General features: G+C 42.6%; 2 protein-coding genes across 3 annotated transcripts; one reads left to right on the top strand and one right to left on the bottom strand.

Annotated features, from left to right (window-relative positions):
• The first annotated feature begins 8,974 nt into the window (after positions 1-8,974).
• On the top strand, positions 8,975-12,799 carry LOC127241526 (probable methyltransferase PMT11). 2 transcript variants are annotated; one of them, XM_051260636.1, is made up of 10 exons: positions 8,977-9,868; positions 10,278-10,427; positions 10,525-10,795; positions 11,205-11,315; positions 11,413-11,572; positions 11,653-11,910; positions 11,982-12,104; positions 12,172-12,249; positions 12,317-12,536; positions 12,609-12,799. In XM_051260636.1, exons 1-9 carry the CDS (start codon positions 9,176-9,178, stop codon positions 12,522-12,524), a joined length of 2,052 nt encoding a protein of 683 aa, XP_051116593.1. In that variant the 5' UTR covers positions 8,977-9,175; the 3' UTR covers positions 12,525-12,536; positions 12,609-12,799. The 2 variants fall into 2 exon arrangements, with proteins under 2 accessions (XP_051116595.1, XP_051116593.1); XM_051260638.1 differs by lacking the exon at positions 12,609-12,799 and having other exon boundaries at positions 8,975-9,868; positions 12,172-12,248; positions 12,315-12,497.
• Positions 12,800-16,116: 3,317 nt separating this feature from the next.
• LOC127241427 (protein phosphatase 2C 37-like) lies at positions 16,117-18,051 on the bottom strand. Its single transcript, XM_051260469.1, has 4 exons — positions 17,380-18,051; positions 16,990-17,298; positions 16,785-16,890; positions 16,117-16,701 (listed from the first exon to the last, which is right to left on the bottom strand). Exons 1-4 carry the CDS (start codon positions 17,899-17,901, stop codon positions 16,367-16,369), a joined length of 1,272 nt encoding a protein of 423 aa, XP_051116426.1. The 5' UTR covers positions 17,902-18,051; the 3' UTR covers positions 16,117-16,366.
• Between the last annotated feature and the right edge of the window lie 566 nt (positions 18,052-18,617).

Raw genomic sequence — 18,617 nt, forward strand, 5'->3', positions numbered from 1 at the left:
TGGCCATGATGTGCATCGCAGGAAATCCATTTTTGCTACCTACATATTCACGAAAGTCGGCACAGGAGTTTTTTTGGGCGCTCATTCTGCCTCGATGTATGGCCTGTCAGTCAATCGTACGTCGGGTCACGAATTCACTGTTGTCTGCCGGGCCAGACATCGACAATAATCCATTCGCAAGTTCACCTATAGAATCCTTTTTACGTGTTCCCTTTTCTCTAAACGATAAAATTTACTGGACTACTCGCGTTGACGTGGGTTCGCCGGCGCCCCTGCGGGAATGTTGTTCGCAATATACGGCTGGACGACGGGTCCGTGAACACCGGACAAGGTCGTCGTTCGCCATTTTTGGCCGTGACGTGCATCGCAGGAAATCTATTTTTGCTACCTACATATTCACGAAAATCTGCGTAGGAGATTTCTGGGGCGCCCATTCTGCCTCGATGGACGGCCTGACCGGCATTTCATACGTCGGGTCACGAATTTGCTGTTGTCTGCCGGGGCCGACATCGACAATGATCCTTTCGCAGGTTCACCTATAGGAGCCTTGTTACGTGTTCTCTTTTCTCTAAACGATAAAATTTAATGGACTTCTCGCGTTAACACGGATTCGTCGGCACCCCTGCGGGAATCCTCGTTCGCAATATACGGCTGGACGACGGGTCTGTGAATAGCGGACAAGGTCGTCGTTCGCGATTTTTGGCCGTGACGTGCATCGCAGGAAATCCATTTTTGATACCTACATATTCACGAAAATCCGCGCAGGAGTTTTTTGGGCCACCCACTCTGCCTCGATGGACGTCCTGACCGGCATTCGTACGTCGGGTCACGAATTCGCTGTTGTCTGTCGGGGCAAACATCGACAATGATCCATTCGCAGGTTCACCTATAGAATCCTTGTTACGTGTTCTCTTTTCTCTAAACGGTAAAGCTTACTGGACTTCTCGCGTTGACGCGGCTTCGTCGGCGCCCTTGCGCGAATCCTCGTTCGCCATATACGGCTGGACAACGGGTCCGTGAACAGCTTACAAGGACGCCGTTCGCGATTTTCGGCCGTGACGTGCATCGCTGGAAATCCATTTTTGCTGCCTACATATTCCCGAAAATGCGCGCAGGAGTTTTCTGGGGGGCCCACTCTGCCTCGATGGACGGCCTGACCGGCATTCGTACGTCGGGTCACGAATTCGCTGTTGTCTGCCGGGGCAGACATCGACAATCAGCTTTAGCAGGTTCACCTATAGAATCCTTGTTACGTGTTCACTTTTCTCTAAACAACAAAATTTACTGAACTTCTCGCGTTGACGCGGCTTCGTCGGCGCTTGTGCGCGAATCCTCGTTCGCAATATTCGGCTAGACGAGGTGTCCATGAACAGCGTACAAGGTTGTCGTTTGCGATTTTCGGCCGTGACGTGCATCGCAAAAAATCCATTTTTGCTGTCTACAAATTCCCGAAAATCCGCGCAAGCGTTTTTTGGGGCGCCCATTCTGCCTCGATTGACGGCCTGACCGGCATTCGTACATCGGGTCTCGAATTCGGTGTTGTCTGCCGGGGCAGACATTGACAATGATCATTTCGCAGGTTCACCTATAGAATCCTTGTTACGTGTTCTCTTTTCTCTAAACAATAAAATTTACTGGACTTCTCGCGTTGACGCGGGTTCGTCGGCGCCCCTGCGGGAATCCTCGTTCGCAATATACGGCTGGACGACGGGCCCGTGAACAGCAGACAAGGTTGTCGTTCGCAATTTTTAGCAGTGACGAGCATCGCAGGAAATCTATTTTTGCTGCCTATATATTCACCAAAATCCGCGCAGGTGTTTTTTGGGGCGCCCATTCTGCCTCGATGGACGGGCTGACCGGCATTCGTACATCGGGTCTCGAATTCGGTGTTGTCTGCCGGGGCAGACATCGACAATGATCATTTCGCAGGTTCACCTATAGAATCCTTGTTACGTGTTCTCTTTTCTCTAAACGATAAAATTTACTGGACTTCTCGCGTTGACGCGGGTTCGTCGGCGCCTATGCGGGAATCCACGTTCGCAATATACGGCTGGACGACGGGTCCGTGAACAGCGGACAAGGTCGTCGTTCGCGATTTTTGGCCGTAACCTGCATCGCAGGAAATCAATTTTTGCTCTCTACATATTCACGAAAATCCGCGCACGAGTTTTTTGGGGCGCCCGTTCTGCCTCAATGGACGGCCTGACCGGCATTCGTACGTCGGGTCACGAATTCGCTATTGTCTGCCTGCGCAGACATCGACAATGATCCTTTCGTAGGTTCACCAACAGAATTCTTGTTACGTGTTCTCTTTTCTCTAAACGATAAAATTTACTGGACTTCTCGCGTTGACGCGGGTTCGTCGTCGCCTCTGCGGGAATCCTCGTTCGCAATATACGGCTGGACGACGGGCCCGTGAACAACGGACAAGGTCGTCGTTCGCGATTTTTGGCCGTGACGTGCATTGCAGGAAATCCATTTTTGCTGCCTACATATTCCCGAAAATCTGCGCAGGAGTTTTTTAGGGCGAGCATTCTGCCTCGATGGACGGCTTGACCGACATTCGTATGTCGGGTCACGAATTCGCTATTGTCTGCCGGGGCAGACATCGATAATAATCCTTTCGCAGGTTCACCTATAGAATCCTTGTTACGTGTTCTCTTTTCTCTAAACGATAAAATTTACTGGACTTGTCGCGTTGACGCGGGTTCGTCGGTGCCCATGCGGGAATCCTCGTTCGCAATATACGGCTGGACGACGGGTCCGTGAACAGCGTACAAGGTCGCCGTTCGCGATTTTCGGCCGTGATGTGCATCGCCGGAAATCCATTTTTGCTCCCTACATATTCCCGAAAATCCGCATAGGAGTTTTTTGGGGCGCCTACTCTGCCTCGATGGACGGCCTGACCGGCATTCGTCGTCGGGTCACGAATTCGCTGTTGTCTGCCGGGGCAGACATCGACATTGATCCTTTCGCAAGTTCACCTATAGAATCCTTGTTGCGTGTTCTCTTTTCTCTAAACGATAAAATTTACTGAAATACTCGCGTTGACGCGGCTTCGTGGGCGCCTGTGCGGAATCCTCGTTTGCAATATTCGGGTGGACGAGGGGTCCGTGAACAGCGTACAAGGACGCCGTTCGCGATTTTCGGCCGTGACGTGCATCGCAGGAAATCCATTTTTGCTGCCTACATATTCCCGAAAATCCGCGCAAGAGTTTTTTGGGGCGTCCACGAAGCCTCGATGGACGGTTTGACCAGCATTCGTACGTCGGGTCAAGAATTCGCTGTTGTCTGCCGGGGCAAACATCGACAATGATCCTTTCGCAGGTTCACCTATAGAATACTTGTTACGTGTTCTTTTTTCTCTAAATGATAAGGCTTACTGGACTTCTCGCGTTGACGTTGCTTCGTCGGTGCCCGTGCGCGAATCCGCGTTCGCAATATACGGCTGGACGACGGGTCCGTGAACAGCGTACAAGGTCGCCGTTCGCGATTTTTGACCATGACCTGCATCGCAAGAAATCCATTTTTACTGCCTACATATTCACGAAAATCCGCGCAGGAGTTTTTTGGGGTGCCCACTATGCCTCGACGAACGGGCTGACCGGCATTCGTACGTCGGGTCATGAATTCCCTGTTGCTTGCCAGGGCAAACATCGACAATGATCGTTTCGCAGGTTCACCTATAGAATCCTTGTTACGTGGTCTCTTTTCTCTAAACGATAAGGCTTACTGGACTTCTCGCGTTGACGCGGCTTCGTCGGCGCCCGTGCGCGAATCCTCGTTCGCAATCTACGGCTGGACGACGGGTCCGTGAACAGCGTCCAAGGTCGCCGTTCGCGATTTTTGGCCATGACCTGCATCGCAGGAAATCCATTTTTGCTGCCTACATATTCACGAAAATCCGCGCATTAGTTTTTTCGGGCGCCCACTCTGCCTCGATGGATGGTTTGACCGGCATTCCTACGTCGGGTCACGAATTTGCTGTTGTATGCCGGGGTAGACATCGACAAAGATCCTTTCGCAGGTTCACCTATAGAATACTTGTTACGTGTTCTCTTTTCTCTAAACTATAAGGCTTACTGGACTTCTCGCGTTGACGCGGCTTCGTCGGCGCCCTTGCACGAATCCTCGTTCGCAATATACGGCTGGTCTACGGGTCCGTGAACAGCGTACAAGGTCTCCGTTCGCGATTTTCTGTTGTGACGTGCATCGCAGGAAATCCATTTTTGCTGCCTACATATTCCCGAAAATCCGCGCATGGGTTTTTTGGGGCGCTCACTCTGCCTCGATGGACGGTTTGACCGGCATTCCTACGTCGGGTCACGAATTCGATGTTGTCTGCCGGGGCAGACATCGACAATGATCCTTTCGCAGGTTCACCTATAGAATACTTGTTACGTGTTCTCTTTTCTCTAAACGATAAGGCTTATTGGACTTCTCGCGTTGACGCGGCTTCGTCGGCACCCTTGCGCAAATCCTCGTTCGCAATATACGGCTGGACAACGGGTCCGTGAACAGCGTACAAGGTCGCCGTTCGAAATTTTCGGCCGTGACAAGCATCGCAGGAAATTCATTTTTGCTCCCTACATATTTCTGAAAATCCGCGGAGGAGTTTTTTGGGGCGCCCACTCTGCCTCGATGGACGGCCTGACCGGCATTCGTACGTCGGGTCACGAATTCGCTGTTGTCTGCCGGGGCAGACATCGATAATGATCCTTTCGCCGGTTCACCTATAGAATCCTTGTTACGTGTTCACTTTTCTCTAAACAATAAAATTTACTGAAATTCTCGCGTTGACGCGGCTTTGTCGGCGCCTTTGCGCGAATCCTCGTTTGCAATATTCGGGTGGACGAGGGGTCCGTGAACAGCGTACAAGGTCGCCGTTCGCGATTTTCGGCTGTGACCTGCATCGCAGGAAATCCATTTTTGCTGCCTATATATTCCCGAACATCCGCGTATGAGTATTTTGGGGCGCCCACTCTGCCTCGATGGATGGTTTGACCGGCATTCCTACGTCGGGTCACGAATTCGCTGTTGTATGCCGGGGCAGACATCGACAATGATCCTTTCGCAGGTTCACCTATAGAATACTTGTTACGTGTTCTCTTTTCTCTAAACGATAAGGCTTACTGGACTTCTCGCGTTGACGCGGCTTCGTCGGTGCCCGTACGCGAATCCTTGTTCGCAATATACGGCTGGACGACGGGTCCGTGAACAGCGTACAAGGTCACCGTTCGCAATTTTTGGCCATGACCTGCATCGCAGGAAATCCATCTTTGCTGCTTAGATATTCCCGAAAATCCGCGCAGGAGTTTCTTGGGGCGCCCACTCTGCCTCGACGGACGGCCTGACCGGCATTCGGACGTCGGGTCACGAACTCGCTGTTGTCTGCCAAGGCAGACATCCACAATGATCGTTTCGCAGGTTCACCTATTGAATCCTTGTTACGTGTTCTCTTTTCTCTAAACGATAAGGCTTACTGGACTTCTCGCGTTGACGCGGCTTCGTCGCCGAACTTGCGTGAATCCTCGTTCGCAATATACGGCTGGACGACGGGTCCGTGAACAGTGACAAGGTCGCCGTTCGCGATTTTCGGCCGTGACGTGCATCGCAGGAAATCCATTTTTGCTCCCTACATATTCCCGAAAATCCGCAGAGGAGTTTTTTGGGGCGCCCACTCTGCCTCGATGGACGGCTTGACCGGCATTCGTACGTCGGGTCACGAATTCGCTGTTGTCTGCCGGGGCAGACATCGACAATGATCCTTTCGTAGGTTCACCTATAGAATCCTTGTTACGTGTTCACTTTTCTCTAAACGATAAAATTTACTGAAATTCTCGCGTTGACGCGGCTTCGTGGGCGCCTGTGCGCGAATCCTCGTTTGCAATATTCGGGTGGACGAGGGGTCCGTGAACAGCGTACAAGGACGCCGTTCGCTATTTTCGGCTGTGACTTGCATCGCAAGAAATCCATTTTTGCTGCCTACATATTCCCAAAAATCCGCGCAGGAGTTTTTTAGGGCGCCCACTCTACCTCGATGGACGGCCTCACCGGCATTCGTACGTCGGGTCACGAATTCGCTGTTGTCTGCCGGGGCAGACATTGACAACGATCGTTTCGCAGGTTCACTTATAGAATCCTTGTTACGTGTTCTCTTTTCTCTAAACAATAAGGCTTACTGGACTTCTCGCGTTGACGCGGCTTCGTCGGCGCCCTTGCGCGAATCCTCGTTTGCAATATACGGCTGGACGATGGGTCCATGAACAGCTTACAAGGTCGTCGTTCGCGATTTTCGGCCGTGACGTGCATCGCAGAAAATCTATTTTTGCTGCCTAAAAATTCCCAAAAATCCGCGCAGGAGTTTTTTGGGGCGCCCACTCTTCCTCGATGGACGGCCTGACCGGCATTCGTACGTCGGGTCACGAATTCGCTGTTGTCTGCCGGGGCAGACATCGAAAATGATCCTTTCACAGGTTCACCTATATAATCCTTGTTACATGTTCTCTTTTCTCTAAACGATAAGCCTTACTGGACTTCTCGCGTTGACGCAGCTTCGTCGGCGCCCTTGCGCGAATCCTCGTTCGCAATATACAGCTGGACGACGGGTCCGTGAACAGCGTAAAAGGTCGCCGTTCGCGATTTTCGGCCGTGACGTGCATCACAGGAAATCCATTTTTCCTCCCTACATATTCCCGAAAATCCGCAGAGGAGTTTTTTGGGGCGCCCACTCTGCCTCGATGGACGGCCTGACCGGCATTCGTACGTCGGGTCACGAATTCGCTGTTGTCTGCCGGGGCAGACATCGACAATGATCCTTTCACAGGTTCACCTATAGAATCCTTGTTACGTGTTCACTTTTCTCTAAACGATAAAATTTAATGAACTTCTCGCGTTGACGCGGCTTCGTCGGCGCCTGTGTGCGAATCCTCGTTCGCAATATTCGGCTGGACGAGGGGTCCATCAACAGCGTACAAGGTCGTAGTTCGCGATTTTCGGCCGTGACGTGCATCGCAGAAAATCCATTTTTGCTGCTTACATATTCCCGAAAATCCGCGCAAGAGTTATTTGGGGCACCCACTCTGCCTCAATGGACGGCCTGACCGGCATTCGTACGTTGGGTCACGAATTCGTTGTTGTCTGCCGGGGCAGACATCGACAATGATCCTTTCGCCGGTTCACCTATAGAATCCTTGTTACGTGTTCTCTTTTCTCTAAACGATAAAATTTACTGGACTTCTCGCGTTGACGCGGCTTCGTCGGCGCCCGTGCGCGAATCCTCGTTCGCAATATACGGCTAGACGACGGATCCGTGAACAGCGTACAAGGTCGTCGTTTGCGATTTTTTGCCGTGACGTGCATCGCAGGAAATCCATTTATGTTGCGATGACTCTCCATTAGAGCCGAAAACAAGATGACTCTCCACCAGAGCAAAAAACGACATGACTCTACCGGAGCCGAAACGACATGACTTCACCGGAGCAAAAAACGACATGAGTCTACTAGAGCCGAAAACGACATGACTCCACCAGAGCCGAACACGACATGACTACACCGGAGCTGAAAACAACATGACTCTCTACTGGAGTCGAAAACGACGAGAGTACTCTCCACAAAATTGGAAATAACGGAACTCTCATTGCAATCAGAAACATGACTTTGGAGAAATGCAGCAGACGGATCGCAATCGCAGACATATGCGCAGACATGACTTCAATCGTAGACAAAATTAGGATTCAAGATAAAATCAAAATCCGAAAAGAAAGAGTTATAAACTATAGAAAAAATTTCAAAATTGGGAGACCTCCTGGTACATCCCATGTTGAATGTACCCGGAGAAACGGGGGTTCGTAGGCTATATCTACGTCATGAGAAAAATAAGTTCTGATACCATTTTAGAAATTTTGGGGGAAAATAATGAGATTGTCTTATTGATCATCAAAATAAAAAGTCTATACAGAGACAATACAAAACAGACTTGATAGGCTCAAATCTAAATAATATAATTTATAGATAAGATCAAATCTAAATATAAATCTACTAAATCTAAAATCGAATATCTAAGATATCTCAGCATCAGCAATTTCCGTTAGTTTTTTAATTGTGGGACCAAAATTCATTGAAATTGTTTATATTATGACTAAAATTGATGAGTTTATTATATTGGGACCAAATTTATAAATTTTGATTATATTGAGACCAAAATTGATTTTTTCCCTAAATTAAATATAAAATTTTAAAAATTATAGTATTATATATATATATATTTTTTTAAAAAAAACAACAAATCCAACATAATCTAAAACACTGCCTCCTTTTCAAACAAGGTGCAACATCTACTTTTGGCACGAGTTTTTAGGTGAGTAGTATTAAGTCGGATAATTTAAAAATTAAGTTATGTGATGGAGAGTGAAATATATATTTTTTTTTTTATTTGGATGATGTAATGAGATAGAATGTGAAATAGAGATTAAATATGATTAATTATTTCATATTTTGGAAATATTGTAAGTGTTTGAGACATACCAAAGAAAAATGTTGCAAGATATTTGAGATGGAGGGAGTATCAAATATTAAGGGTGTGTTTGTTTGGGGGTTTGAATTTTGAGTTGGGATTTGAATAGTAAAAATTTTGAATTTGAATAGTTGTATGATATGATATAAATAGGTGTTGATGTGATATTTTGAATGTAAAATTGATTTTAAGTATAATATAAAAAATAAAAAATAAGTGTTTGATTTGATATTTTTTAGAGAAAAAAATTGAATAAATAGTGAAATTAAAATCCAATCCCAAAAACAAATCCACCCTAAATATACCCAAGTAAAGCAATTTTCTGTTTAAAAAAATGGAAAATAAACATAAAGTCGAATTAATTCGTAATTAACTTTCTGCAAAAAAAATTTGGAAAAAACCAATGCAAAAATTATTACAAAAATATGTTGAAAAATCCCACGCAGAAAACCCGCGGAGTTAATACGTCGTCGTTTTACTCTCTTCCCTCACGTTTCACTTTTTATTTTCTTTTCAATTTGTTGCTTCGTTCTTCAGTTACCGGCGGTGCCGTTCCGATCACGGCGATTTCAGTCAGTCAGTCGTCGGAATTCTAGGAATTCGCGCTTTCCCCTGTTGAGATTAAAATTTTAATTTTTGTAATTTTCATTTTCTCGGGGGATGATGAAGGGGATTGGCGCCGGCGGAGGGGTTTTGGAGCTCTGCAAATCAGGGAATCTATTAAGAATTCCAGCATTATTTGTGATTACAGTGATGTTCTTCTACTTGGGGAAGCGTTTCTCCGATGGATCCTCCCAGCAACTCGTGTTCTTCTCCTCCCGCCAAGCCGAAGAACCCCAAAGAACCGCCGGCGGCGTATCTCCGAATGTCAACAAGACGTTCGACGTTTCCCCCCTCGGAAGCGGTAAGGACTTTCCGCTTCAAGAAAATAGTCGGAATGAACCGCAGAAAGTCCTCACTCCTCCTTCCGCGCCACCGCCGCCGCCGCCGGTGCTGCAAAGAATGGGAGTGTTGGATAAGAACGGAAGGATGACAGAGAACTTCGAGGTCGGTGAGTACGATCCAGAACTGGTCAATAATTGGTCAAAAATGAACAGCACCGATGACGTTGATACTCCGGCGAAGGGCGATAAGGTTTTGCTTAGGGTAAAGAAGTTCCCGTCGTGTCCGGCGTCGATGACAGACCACATCCCCTGTATGGACAACGAAGATTTCATTAAGAACATGAAATCCGCCAATAAAGGGGAAATGTTCGAACGCCATTGCCCTGAACCAGGTAAAGGATTGAATTGTTCGATTCCTGCTCCGAAAGGGTACAAAACTCCGATTCCATGGCCAAGAAGCCGTGATGAGGTAAAATCTCGATCACTTCAAATGATTACAGGTTTCTCTTTGCGATACGGTTACAATCTAATTCGTTTCTTCATTTAATGATACCTACCTTGACTGGAATTGGATTAGTTATAACCCCTTGGAGTTAGCGTTTACTGAGTTCAATTCTAAAAGGAAACAGCATTTTGTCTTTTCTTTAGTATTTTTTGGATTTTTTCTGTTAAAGTGTTGAAGATATCTCGCAATGTATATGATTGATTTCTTGGTCGTAAGCATTAATGGTGGAACATACCGATTGTAATCTTATACACATTTGGTTTAGCAATGGTTGGATGATGGATGTTAATGTGTTGAAGATAGTCACCATGTTTATCGTCAATGTCTTCTGTAATCATTAATGGTGGAATGTACCAATTGTAATCTTGTACAGGTTTGGTTTAGCAATGTTCCGCATCCTCGTCTAGCAGAGGATAAAGGGGCTCAGAATTGGATCATGATCAAGAAAGACAAGTTCAAGTTTCCGGGAGGCGGCACACAGTTCATTCACGGGGCTGATCCGTATTTGGATCAGATTGAAAAGGTGTCTTCATTGTACAGTTTTACAGGGACCTCCTTGATTTGATATATTACGTGGATTTGTGTTAAAACAGGAAGTAACTATGCTTTGTGTCGTTTAGATGGTTCCTGAAATTGCGTTTGGCCGGCACACTCGAGTCGCTTTGGATATTGGTTGTGGTGTTGCGAGTTTTGGCGCTTATTTACTGTCACGGAATGTGATCCCTCTTTCTATAGCCCCAAAAGATGTTCACGAAAACCAGATTCAGTTTGCACTCGAACGCGGTGTGCCTGCAATGGTGGCAGCATTTGCAACGCGGCGTTTGCCTTATCCTAGTCAAGCATTTGATCTGATGCATTGTTCGAGGTGTAGGATCAACTGGACTCGGGATGGTATGTTACTATTTCTTTATATATATATATGGTATTAGTTTGGTGAGAAATATATCGATAGCTCCATAGCCCATTTAATTTCTTGAATGATCCTTGTGTTTATTTGTGTTTGCCGAGTTTGTTGTGTCAAGAATTTATACCAAAAGTGCCAATCTAGTTACTTGTGTTTATTAGAAAACTCGCAAATGGCCAAATAGTTCAACTTGTGCTAGAATTGAAGATAAAGAAACTTAACAATCTTTGCTCGGTTGCAAACCTGATTTTCCTTTTCTAGCTTCGAATTCACAATATTTGATGCTGAAACTTGAAATTTTGATAACTCTATTAGTCTGCCATTGTTCTTGATGGAATGTGTCGATTATAGATATAGTATGATTAACCTTTTAGTTTCCATTCACTTACGTTCCAGATGGGATTTTACTAATTGAGGCCGACAGGATGCTCCGGGCCGGAGGTTATTTCGTTTGGGCAGCCCAGCCAGTTTATAAACACGAAGTAGCCCTCGAAAAACAATGGGAAGGTAAGTTTAATTTGAAAATACGCTCAATTTTAGTCCGCCATTTTGTTTTATTGTAGTCTTTTGCGTCGTTGTTTTCTTATTTTTTCATTGCTTCCAGAAATGACTAACCTTACCAGTCAACTTTGTTGGACCCTCGTAAAGAAGGAAGGTTACATTGCCGTATGGCGGAAGCCCTTTAATAACAGCTGTTATTTGAGCCGTTCCAACGGAACATCACCGCCGTTGTGTAGTTCTGACGATGATCCGGACAAGTTTTGGTAATCGTAGATTTGGATTTAACTTCTCGATCTATTTAAGAAAGTCGACGTTTTAGATTTTTCACGATTTATTATATTAGGTATGTTGATTTGAAGCCTTGCATAACACGTCTACCCGAGAATGGATACGGCGCAAATGTGTTACCCTGGCCGGAACGTCTGCGGAATCCCCCGGATAGGCTTCAGAGCATAAAGATCGAAGCTTACATATCGAGGAAAGAACTTTTCAGGGCAGAGTCGAGATATTGGCACGAAATCGTTGACGGCTTCGTACGCATTTTACGTTGGAACAAATTCAAACTTCGAAACGTGTTGGACATGAGAGCGGGTTTCGGGGGGTAAGTTTTTTATCGTCGCGTTATCGTTCTTATTTTATCGCTGAATTCCGAATTGATATCATCGATTGCAGTTTCACAGCCGCGCTCGTCGATCACAAGCTTGATTGCTGGGTGCTCAACGTTGTCCCGACTAGCGGACCCAATACGTTGCCTGTCATATACGACCGCGGCCTCGTCGGAGTAATGCACGACTGGTAAGAAATTCCGGCACCGTTCTTCTCGTTGCTTTACGAGATAATTAATTTACGATCGACTTTTCAGGTGCGAGCCGTTCGATACATATCCGAGAACCTACGACTTAATTCACGCTGCCGGACTCTTCTCAGTCGAACAAAAAAGGTACTTACTTGATCGTTTTTCCTTTATTTAACGATGATTAAACAATTGTATAATGAAACGTCGATAGGTGCAATATCTCGACAATCATGCTCGAAATTGATCGAATGTTGCGACCCGGCGGGCATGTGTACATTCGGGATACGATTACCGTAATGGACGAGCTTCAAGAGATCGGTCGAGCCTTGGGTTGGCGATTAGTGTTACGGGACACGTCCGAGGGGCCTCATGCAAGTTACCGTGTTCTTACGTGTGAAAAGCGATCTCTGCGTAAATGAACGATAAACGAGGTACAGTACATTTCGACGAATTCGAATAACGGGTGCGGATTCATGATGAAACCCAATATGTTTTCGATGCAGGAGCAACCGGCGGCGGCGCTGAATACTAGCTCGGTCGTCGTGTCGTTGTCGCCGCTGCCGCCGTCATCGAGGTTTGTTTGTTTGGGTTTAATTCTTGTCTACTATGAACTTGAGAAGATACGGTCTATAAGATGTTTAGAAGTAACGTTGTTTCCTTTTGATGAAATTTGTGTGAATATTTTTTTTGGTTCTGTTGGCTTTGTTCAACCAACAATATTTTTGAGTTGTGATTTCAAAAAATACTGTAATAATAAATAATAGAAGATATCTTTTATAAAAACTCAAAAAAAATAAATAAATAAATAAAAATTCAAATACTCGTTAGAAACAAGTTAAAAATTTAAAATATATATTTTATATTTTTGACACATTTTTTAGTATCACATAAAAAAATCAATCTATTTAAAAGTAATTTTTATAACATAAATTTAAACTATAATTATAAAATAATATTTCTATATTTGTTAGAAGAAAAATTTGCGTCAATTATTAATAATATGTGTGATTTTAGTTAAGTTGTCTTGATGTTATTTTCAAAAATTAAACTCTAAAATATCCGAATCAAATAGCTTCCAATCTAATCAAATATGACATAAATGAATCAGATTATGAATCAAATATTTGAATGATAATGTTAAAATTGTATTTTAAAATTAAAATACTTGTATTGAATTGAATAATTAAAATTTTATTTCAAATTGAATATAAATATCATTAAATTAAATAAATCACAAATCAAACATTACACTATTCGATTCGTATATAGCCCTACAGTTCCACAACAATAAGACACTCCACATACCTTTAGGATATAGGAATCTTGCCGAACCTCGTAATTTATTTATTTATTATTATTTTTTTTTAATCTTTTAATTGATCATCGTCTGTGATTAACATTTCATAATTCAATTTAAGCAAAAGACTTATATGCTGGCCGTAAAAACAAAGACTTCTCTAACTATACGTGCTACGTGTTGTAGTAAGTGATGCATGAATTAATTTAATTAATTTGATAATAATTGTATTTATTTATTTATTCTCCCCGTCCGCCAAATTTATTTTCATTTTTCTTTTTAGTTCATTAATTAAATTTATCTCATTATTAATTTTGGCAAAGTCAACAAATCAACATTTAATTATTATCCACAATTCAATACTTATTTACAACAAATACCAATAATTTTATTATATTTTCTCTATTTATTTATTTTACTTTTTAATTAAATTTTTAAAAATATCCCCAACTATCTATATTTTTCAATAAAATATTTTTTTTTTTTTAATTTTTGTGGCAAATTTAAATGTGCTAATTTTAATTTTAATGGACGAATGGACTATTTATTTTCGAGAAAATGGATGGAATGCACCTCAAAAATATATATAAACATTTTATTCATTTATTCATAAGGAAGTGCTAATCATTTGACCAAATGTGCCACGCCATAGTTAATAAAAGTGATCAATTTTCAAAGTCAAAATAGTGATCATTAAAAAAATGAACAAAAGCAATAAAAATATAATAATAATAGCGAGGAAAAAAATAAATAAATAATTAAATAAAGGTGTGTTATGTGGGAAGTTTAGAAGAAGACCACCACCATCACCTAACGTGGCAAACGTACTTATAAATTATTGTAATCCATTTGTTTTAGGCCAAATCCAAATTTCACAATATATTTTTGGATTGTAATCCTCCGTCAGTAGTTCAGATCTATGTTCATTTTCTATTTTGGGTTATTATCGAAAAAATATTTTAATTTCGTTTTTAAGTAAAAAATTATTACATTTTTATATTTTTTTACTATAAAAGAAAAAAATAACAATTATTATTCATTTTTATTAAAACTCGTGTATGATCAAGTGAGCACATATTTGCATGACGGAGAGAGTATTATTTTATATTAAAAAATAAATATATATTTCTAAAATTATTATATTAAATAACTATTTTAAAAGTAAAAATACACAACATAAATTGTTTGTCTAACGCTATGTATAGAATTCAGTAGTAAAAATCTATTGAAAAAGAAAATAATGTGTAATAAATATACTTCTGCAATATATACTCCTTTAGTCCCATAATTATATATCTGTTTGCTTTTTGCATAAAATTTTAAAAATATTAGTATTATATTGAGATATAGTATAAATAAAATATAAATAATTAAAATAACCTTATTAGTATTGCTTGCTACAAGGGTAATGTCATTTGTGTAATATATTGTAAATTGTAAGGGTATTTGTAATGATAGATAAATAGTACAGTTACTAAAAAAAAATAAAATGAATACTTTATTATGGGACGAACTAAGATGAAAAAATAAATAGTTTGTTATGAGACGAAATGAATAAAATATTCATTTTATTTTTTTAATTAATCAAATATAAAATATTATATTTTATAGTATATTTTTACTAAATTCTACTGTACTAAAACTCTTTGTCCATTTCTAAAAAATATAAATATTTACTTATACATTAAATTTAATAAGTACTGTAATAATTTTTAATTAGAATAAATAGTTAAAAGTACTATGAAAATAAATTTACTCTTTGAGGAGTATAAAAATAATGATAAATAATAATATAGGTGTATTAATAAAAAAAAGTACAGTAAAAAAAAAAATTAATTATTTTATAATTGGAGAAACTCAAATAAAATTATGTATACTTATGAGTGAACAATATTAAATATTATTCTATCTTAAATAATAAAAATAAAATGCAAATAAACATAGCACAAGTGTAAGTTCTTTTTAATTTTTTTTTAAATAATAATTTAAACGTACTATTCTATAAAAATGAAAATATTTTTTTTTTAATAAAAAATTAAGACAATTGTCTATTAGAAAATATTGAACCTAAAATCTAATTTTATTTTTTTTTAAAAAAAAAAACCCACCAAACGTTTATCCGAAAAATCAATGGCCAGATTGGTTCTAATCAACGACGTGGCACAATCATGGCCGTGGTTCAAGGGTCGGACCACATGCTCTACAGCTGTCCCTCTCTCCTAAAAGCTTACAGTCCCAAATCAAACTGGGTCCCTACAAATATCTTTATTTATTGCTTCAATTTTCAATTATGAGTTCGAAACACGTCCCCAACAATATATATATATATATATATTTATTTTTTAAAAAGAAATAAATAATAAATGAAGAAAAACATTATAGGACATTTCTCCAATGAAATAAAAAAATAAAATATCTTTCCGAATGTTGAACAAACATATTAGTTCATAGTTCATACTCATCCAACTTCTTTTAGACAGACAGACAGACAGAGACACAGACATACAGTGCGAGATTCCATTAATTTTTTTGTGGGCCCCATTTTATGTCCATTTAATTATTTTTCGACAATTAGCTAAGCCTTGTTTGTGCGACACCTGTTATGTACAGCTAACCCCAAAATGAAATTTTTGGGGTGTCCGCATTAAATTTTACATTTAGGGTATGCCACTTTTTATAATTTTTTGAATATAAAAATAAATTTTGGAAAAATGTTGAAAGTTCCCAAATAGAATAATTAAATAAAAATACCACTTGACATTTAATGATTATGATGATGAGCTTAATTAGCTCGCATCATTTTACATTTTTTTTTTCTTCTGAAAATTAGAAGAACTAATCGAGATCTAAATCTGGCCGTTGAAAATTATATATCCCTTTAATATAATTTTCATTTTTTTTTAAAATGTATATATAATATTAATATTAAATAATATTTAAGAAATTTGTTTTCCGATCCATCGTTCATGGAGTTCGCCGGAGATCGACGACGACGACGCTGACGTTATCCGTGCTGTGGCGAGCCAAGGCGAGCTTCGTCAGAAGAATCGACGCGTCGGAACACGCCTTGTCGGAGCTCTGCTCCGCCTCCGTCACGGTGATGTCATTTCCCGGCGATCCAGGGGGAGACGGCGGTTTCCGCGACTGGAGGCACATGCGCGCGACGCCGCACGCCGTCTCGTTTGATACCACGTCCCATAGGCCGTCGCTGGCGAGTATTAGACATTCGTCGTCCGGCGACCTTTCCGTCACCGTCACCTCCGGCTCGGAGATCACGTAGGGTTTCAGATAGTTGTCGCCTGAGGAGGAAGATGAAATACGATGAGTTTGAATTGAATTTGAAGATAATTTGGGGGAAATTGATTTGGATTGATTGATTTACCGATTGCTCTAGACATTGCTAGCACTCCGAGAACTCTAGGACCGTCCCAGAATATGACACGGCCGCCGGCGTCCTGGATCCGATCGAGTTCGTCTGGTCGGTCAGGCTGTGAGGAGCAACGGAGAAGAACAAGTTCAGTATGTTAATGAACTGGGCGACTCAATCTCAGATTCTCAGAAGAGTATATGGTTTAGTTAAATCTTACCTTATGATCGACGGAGAGGGGAATAGCGACGCCGTTCCGGCAGAGGACGGCGCGAGAGTCGCCGCAATTGGAGACGACGATTTTGTCTGGAGTTACAACAGCAACTACGGCGGTGGATCCGACGGCGTCGCACTGCGGAGTCTGGAGCTCGCAGCGGCAGGCGGTGGTAGGGCCGCCGGAGCACTCGACGACTTCCTTATCCATCTTCGAGAAGCTCTCGACCATAATTTGCTCCCACGACGACGAGTCTCCGTTCTGGAATTCGCCTCTCACAATTTCGTGCATCCTGTCGCGGCAACGCTTCGCAACCTGCAGAAATCGATTGAATGAATCAAATCAGAATCCGTCAAGCAAAAGCCATGAAAGTCGTTTCGAGGATTCAATTCTTACGTGAGAGCAGCCATGACCATCGTAGACGCCGAAGAAATGCAATCCGCTTCGAAAATTCGGATTATGGCGGCAAAACGCCGGATGAATAGCTACAGCGTCTTCCATATCTCGTCTCCTGCCGCAGACGGAAGTCATACCGAATTTGGGGCAATCCTGAGCAATAGAGCTTTCGTTAATCAAATCTAGCGGCGGAGATGATAGATCAAACGACGGCGCCGATTCTTTCTCCGCCTCACCGGCGACCTGATTCTCCTCCTTCACCGCCTTCTCTTCTCCAATAAGATCGGACTTCTCAACAGCGTTCGCGCACTCTCTCGACGGCAAAACAGGCACCACAGCGTCGATCTTCTGCCTCTTCACCTTACCTCCTCCTTCAAGCGGCGGCGCCACCGCCGAATCGGTCGGAACAAAGTTGAACTGGTGGATTTCCATCCTCCTCCTCCTCGCCGATTTCGAACTCGGCTCCACCGGCGCCGTCGCCTCCGTCTCACCGATATTAACTCCACAGCACATCCCCGCCATTACTCCTCCAATCCAAATCAAAATTCCTGCTACAATTCACACAACCAAGAATCGAAGCTCTCCACAGCTATTATTCCGAGAGCAAACAATCAATCAATCAATCTGAGAGATACGAAAATCTCAAATGAGCGGACCCAGAAGAAAAAGAGAATGCGGAGGGGGACGACATTATACTAGTTGATTGAGCGGGCAGCCCGTAGCGAGGCCGGGCAGGAAAGGGAAATGTATCCGACAGACACAGTTGGTGTGACGTAGAAACGCTGAATGCGAGAGACCTTCAATCTCAGCCGTCCATTGAAACCATCTCTACCCCACAACCCAACACGTGGAACAACAAATTCGCTACGTGGACCAATCAGGACGCGACGCGAAATACCTAAGCCGAGGGACCTTTCTTTACTGACACGCATGTGGTCCGTCTTCCGGGCCGGGCCGGGCCTGCACTGTAAGTGGGTCCACCTACTTATTCGCCTTTTTGCATTTCCGGTCCGATTAAAAAAATAATAATAATAAAAAAAAAATTGTTTTTTCAAGTATCGGGTTTCTGCGAGATCGGCACCACGTGGCGGAATCGTGGAGTAGGAGATCCAAGCGTTTGATACGGCGTTCGACGCGTCTGATGGGCGCGTGAGAAGCACGTGACGAGTGGGTGGTGGGAGGTGGGAGTGACGCGCGGAAGTGTGGGAGTTGGGGAGGGATGAAGTGCAGTAAAGGCG

The sequence above is a fragment of the Andrographis paniculata genome, unplaced genomic scaffold (genome assembly GCF_009805555.1).
Source record: "Andrographis paniculata isolate CXL003 unplaced genomic scaffold, ASM980555v1 Contig82END, whole genome shotgun sequence".
Lineage (NCBI taxonomy): Eukaryota > Viridiplantae > Streptophyta > Magnoliopsida > Lamiales > Acanthaceae > Andrographis > Andrographis paniculata.